The following is a 6,000-nucleotide window of genomic DNA, read 5'->3' as shown; positions in this document are numbered from 1 at the left end:
TTTTTGTTTATTTGGTTGGCTGTGTTTTGTTTTTTGTTTGTTGGTTGGTTGGTTGGTTTTTTGTTTTTGTTTTTGTTTTTTGTTTTTTGTGCTTCCACAGGGAGAAGTCTATTGCCCAAAATCTGTGAAGGATTAAATAGCTCTTTTTCCCCACCTTTTACAAGGAGACAGTATAAACTTCACAGTGGAAATTCAATGCTTTCTAAACTGAGTCAACTGTATCATAGACTGAAAGATGATGTTAGTCATTCCCTGCTTTGTTTCATCATGTTCAATCAATCTGTGGTTATCTGTGGGCAACAAGAACTGTAAAATAAAGAAGGAAGAGAGTGTGGGACTTCCCACCATGTCTTGGCTAACAAAGAATGAATTTGGGTAGCTGAAACTCTCCAGAAAAGGGCAAGGGCAGGCTCAGGGGCCAGGTTCAGCTACCCCAGTACATGATCGATAGAGCTAGAATAATCCACGGTGTTCTTTTGATACAATTTAACTTGTGTGGGTTCTATAAACGTTTATTAAAATAATATTTACCCAAAATCACAGTGGTGACAGCAGAAAAAAAGATCTAGGTCTCTGACTTGTTGTCCTAAGGATTCTCTCTACTTCGTCATGTTTACAGGATAATCAGACCACAGAAAACTGGGTGGGCAACCCCATGCTAAGTCCCCAATACTATCTCTACCTAAAGGTCAGATGAAAGAAATAGAGAGAGAGAGAGAGAGAGAGAGGGAGGGAGATGGAGACAGAGAGAGAGAGAGAGAGAGAGAGAGAGAGAGAGAGAGAGAGAGAGAACTTAGAAACTAGGAAATATATCCTTTGGCAGGAACATATCATAAACATTTTTAAATTATAAGTGAACAAATAGAAATTCATGAGAACATAAAAAAGTACATTAGTTATACACAGTCAATGCACATTTACAATTAAACACAGAAAAATCTTGTGGACAGCCCCCTGCTAGGCAGTGAGGCAGGCATCAGCAGACTTGGAAGTTACTGAATCTTGTACCCACAATCATTTCAACCCCACTTCTCATCTTTACTGTGTAACAATCTAACTTTAAGAAAGAGGAAATACCACAGCTGGCATCCTTAGAATTTAAAATACCTTAAGAGAGGAAGGAAGTATCACGTTTGGATGCAGATATTAGGGATAAAGTACAACTCACTGATGGAAAACCATTTCCTTCGGGTAAAGTGTGGCTACAGTTTTCTTTTCTTTAATTCTCTTTAATCTACCTTTACATAATTTTAATATAATACTTTATTTATTCTTTGAGAATTCCACACAATATATTTTGGTCATATTCATCCCCTAACTGCTCCCAGATATACCTCCACATCCCCTCTTCCAACTTCATGACTCCTCTTCTAAAATAACCCACTGAGCCAATCAGCGCTATCCATACCCTTGCAGGTGTGGACCCGTGCACTAGCACATGATGAACCTTTTAGGGACCACAGCCATAGCTAAACTGACTCCCACACCTAGCAGTCATCACTTGTTATGGACAGCCCCTCCCGGACTCCATACTGTACTATTGGCTGATTTGATCTTGTGCAGGTCTGTGCAGGCAATCCCAGCTGCTGCAGTCTCGTGGTGCAAAAGGTCCAGTTACGTGATTTTTTATCAGAAGGATATCTGAATTGCATCTCTGATTCTTGGTATAAGATGACATCTTAACTGCCTAAAAGATTATAAGATTACAAAAACAAGCCTAGAGCTATAGGTCAGTAGGCCTTCTGCGCTGCTGTTGCTGCTATACAAACACACACGTATATATACAAATCTATAACAAAAACGTGCTATTGCATCCTCCCTTGAGTGTTAATCTGGACAGACCTGTCAATCAGTTGGACAGAAACCCACCACTCCAGAAAACTGTTCTACGTGAAGATGCATTAGTAAGTTTGAAGGGGAAAGTATCCCCTTACTGGTCTATATACCCCAAAGTTCTTCTCCCTGTGCACCTGATTCTAGATGTTCACTGCTAAGCCTGTGATCTAAGCTCTAATTCAAAACACATGATTTTTCCTTCCTCTACATTTTGTCTCCTTTTCAACGACTCGCCCCAAATCTTAAGTTCACTTGCCCTGGCATGCTGGGCGTATCAATTCTCTAAAGAGCACCCTGCTTCTCCGCAGCTGCTGACAAGAGAGCTCTGCCTAGGAAAGGGTGGCTTCCTTTCTTCCTCTTACCCACCTCCCTCTTTCCAGAAGCTGCCAGAAGTTTTCTTCTGGGTCTGTTTAATTTTTTTTTTTAACCTATGAGACTGAGAACCTACAAATGTGGTAGGAAAAAGATAGAGACGTGCTCATATTTTACACTAACACATTGGGTACCTCCTATAGAAAGGATCTGTGTCCACCCTGGAAGTAACCTGGTATGCAGTACTAAGTGTTTGTTCCAAGTTCATCTTCTACCTAGACACATGATCTTGGTGGTGCCTCTGCGAAGGCTCTGTGGCTTGGAGCACAGAAGCACTGCTACTTTTGTGCCATTAGATGATAACGGGTGAGACTATAGGGGAATCTCCGAGGCAAGGCTGACCACCAAACCAGAGAGGTAAGACTAAATTTACAAAGGCTCACTGTTGCCTGGAGCTGTAGATGGGAGATGAGGGCAGATCTGGGGACCTTGACTCTGTCTTCCAAGATTTCTGGCTCTGAATAAAATGCAGCTTAGAGTCAGTTCCTCTTTCTGCTCTCTGGAGTTGGCTATGACAGTCATCAGGAATTTCAGTTTTTCACTTGTAAAAGGGAACCCCTGACTCCCCAATAGCATTCCAAGGAAACTTCTTCATGCATTACATTTGTTCAGAGGAATTTGTTTGGAAAAGGAAGGGTTTTCAGAGGGGATAAAATTTGCAATGTAAATAATGAAAACATCTAATTAAAAAGAAGAAGAAGCAGAAGAAGGAGAAGGAGAAGGAGAAGGAGGAGGAGAAGAAGAAGAAGAAGCAGAAGAAGGAGAAGGAGAAGGAGAAGGAGGAGGAGAAGAAGAAGAAGAAGAAGAAGAAGAAGAAGAAGAAGAAGAAGAAGAAGAAGAAGAAGAAGAAGAAGAAGAAGAAGAAGAAGAAGAAAGTAGAAACAGAAGCAGAGGAAACAGTCCTCAGACTTGAGTTTTGGATGTCTCCTCTGGTGACTTAAAACTTGAAAAAGAGCCAGACAGGTAACAGAGTAAAAGGAAATGGTTCCAATGTTTGCTTCCCTCCCCAGCCCCACCAGCCACAGCCTGAGTGTGAGCACACAGACATGCATGCATGCACACACGCACACACATACAGACTTATTTAAATTTGAGGAAACATGAAATAGTCATTTGGAATGTAAAGTTATCCCTGCTGAAATAACATATGAAATATTTTTAAAAGAAAAAAATCCAGAGACATAGTCCAAATGTTTATGAGTCCAAAACTCTTTTTATACCTAACATTCTTATATCCAAGGGTATCAAATATAAAAAGTAACAATACTAAACTATTGTGACAAATAAAGTGTTAAGACTTCAAATGACCAAAGAGACAAATAACAGAAAACACATTCAAATGCAGACTTGTAACTCAGCAAGCTTATATACATGGAGCCAGAGCTGGGGAGAATGGCCATTTAGAAATAACTACAAATAAAACATCTTGTATGTGTATCACTTGGTAAATGAAGATTCTCCTCACTGAAAGCTAAGCACTGGATTATAAATGACCTATACGATTCCCACAGCTAGTAGTCGCAGTCTGTGGAAAGACCAGGGCAAGAGCAAACAAGACTGAGTTGACAATTTCCATATATTAGCACCTTCTAGATCCGACCTCCTGCCACCAAATAAAGCCAGAAAGGTACAGATACACAGCTTTGGTTATTTCCACTTCTTCTCTTCTTCATCATTGGTGTTTCTGTTTTATCTGCGGTTTTAATTAATTCCTTATTCACAGAAGAAGTCAATATCCTGAAAGTGGGGGGGAAAGATCAAACTTTCAGCCTGGCTCCAAAACAGCAGGTGTAGATTTTTAATTTTAAAATAAGATTTAATTTTGGGTTTGGGATAAGTCAAGATCGAGAACCTAAGGATTTGAAATAATTATCAGTTTAAGTCAAATACTGTTTAAGATAAAGGTTTTTCAATACCCGTCTAGTCTGTAGTTTTTGTCACAGGCAGAGCACAGAGCCGCGGCGTGATGACAGGTGAGCTGTGGCTGTGGGACTGAGTTAGCTATGGTGGAAGCACTGCAGTCAGCTTGGGAGATGCACTTCAAAATGACCATCTTACCAAGGAGCTCACAAAGGTTCATTTATTTCTGCCACAGTTTATAGGGCCCCAGGCCAGTGGGAAAACTTCCATTTAATTTCATGCAGAAGCCACACAGATAAGACTCGAAGAATATTTTGGATTTTCTAGACTATTTTGGTCATCCCAAAGCCAGGTGGCAATTTTTTTCTTCAATCTACATTTTATTAATAAATCTACCCTTCATAAGACCATCAGGAAGAACAGCTTAATAATTTTTTTAGTTCCTTTCTCTTTTCCATTAAGATAGAAGGAGTGTGTTGTATTATATACTTGAAACATACTGAGAGTCTCCATTGCTACACACACACACACACACACACACACACACACACACACACACGCACGCACGCACGCACGCACGCACGCACGCACGCACGCATGCACGCAGTGCAAGGATAGTTAAGTATATGAGGTAGCAGGCATGAATTTTGAATCAGCCTACTGGGATGATCATTTTATAGTATGTATATATATCAAAACTTCAAGTTGAACATCTTCAATATACAATTTTACTGGTCAGTTATATTCTTGATAAAGATAAAATACAGGTTTCAAAAGTTGAAACATTAAAAAAAAAGTTGAAACATTTAAAAAAATAAACAGTGTGATTATAGTGTATGAAGAAAGTGTGCCAACCTCACAAGGCTGATAGTTCTACACGTCACCAACTCAAAAAAGTCACTGTGTGCCCTGTTTTGTGTAGCATATACTGTAAATTGAAGGACGCATTCACTTTTTTTAGAATAAGTCTACATTACCCCAAATCTGATTCATCCTCCAGTCGCCGCTGAGCTGCTTACCGTGGTCGCGATCTCCTTGGTGGCCTCCTGGTATACTCGTTGCTCTTTGACCAAGTTGCTGGGGAAATAACCCACAATTCCCATCTCATCCTGGTGGTCACCATAAACCTGTGTGCCCGAAGCAGCAGCAGTCAGGGAAAAGCTGATGTCAGGGCTTTTGAGAAACTCCTCTCCTCATAATGAAAATTACATGAGCCAGCGCTCCCTTTAGCTGCCCATTCCAGGGAATTGAGAGTAAATGTGAAATTCATTGCCAGATCAGGAATTGTGAGTCTCACTACCTTAACATTACTTCTCGTTCTGTACTCTCATACTTTGCCTGAAGTCATCTGCAATCTATAGGAAATTAAGGTCAGTTAAAAAAAATTAAAGCAAATAGATTCCCATTTTACAGTATGTACACTTCCCACTTTTTAGCAATTCAAAGTAACATATAGTAAGTACATCCTGACTGACTCCATCAGTTCTGGATGTATCTCTGGGATGACGTCAACCATGCTTCATCCCTCCCTGGGCTCTGCTTTGGTCTGTGGGTACATTTTAACTCAAGCAAACAGCTCCTGCAAAATCAAAGAAGGTTCTAACTTTTCCTAGAGGAATTTTCTCCTTTAGTCTGACCAGTCACATACAAGCTTTAGCAAATCCTCTTAGACATTTTTTGAAGGAGACTTAACTTCTATGCAATGCGGAAGCTTCAGAGCGCATGATTTTTTTTCTTCTGATCAAAACATCATTTTGAATTACCCTTAAAAATGCAATAGCAGAAAATGAATCTGAATTTTTGTGTTTCCACTTATGGTTTCCACACCGTCTTTTTAACTACCGTTAGACATTAAACAGACTTAAGACAGGAAAAACAAGAAAAATTAAGAGCAATACAATTAAGAATATATATATATATATATATATATAT

General features: G+C 39.7%; 1 protein-coding gene across 1 annotated transcript in view; it reads right to left on the bottom strand.

Annotated features, from left to right (window-relative positions):
- Window positions 1-3,388: 3,388 nt before the first annotated feature.
- Otor (otoraplin) overlaps window positions 3,389-6,000 on the bottom strand; it is a 3,344-nt gene continuing 732 nt past the window's right edge. The window contains exons 3-4 of the mRNA XM_031373672.1: window positions 5,088-5,195; window positions 3,389-3,945 (exon numbers count right to left, since the gene is read on the bottom strand). Of these exons, the coding sequence (XP_031229532.1) occupies window positions 3,922-3,945; window positions 5,088-5,195 (132 nt within the window). The 3' untranslated portion in view covers window positions 3,389-3,921. The remainder of the gene's footprint in view (window positions 3,946-5,087; window positions 5,196-6,000) is intronic.

Source organism: Mastomys coucha, unplaced genomic scaffold (genome assembly GCF_008632895.1).
Source record: "Mastomys coucha isolate ucsf_1 unplaced genomic scaffold, UCSF_Mcou_1 pScaffold15, whole genome shotgun sequence".
Classification (NCBI taxonomy): domain Eukaryota; kingdom Metazoa; phylum Chordata; class Mammalia; order Rodentia; family Muridae; genus Mastomys; species Mastomys coucha.
The sequence above is the reverse complement of the archived record's forward strand: the minus strand, read 5'-3'. Positions and strand labels throughout refer to the sequence as shown.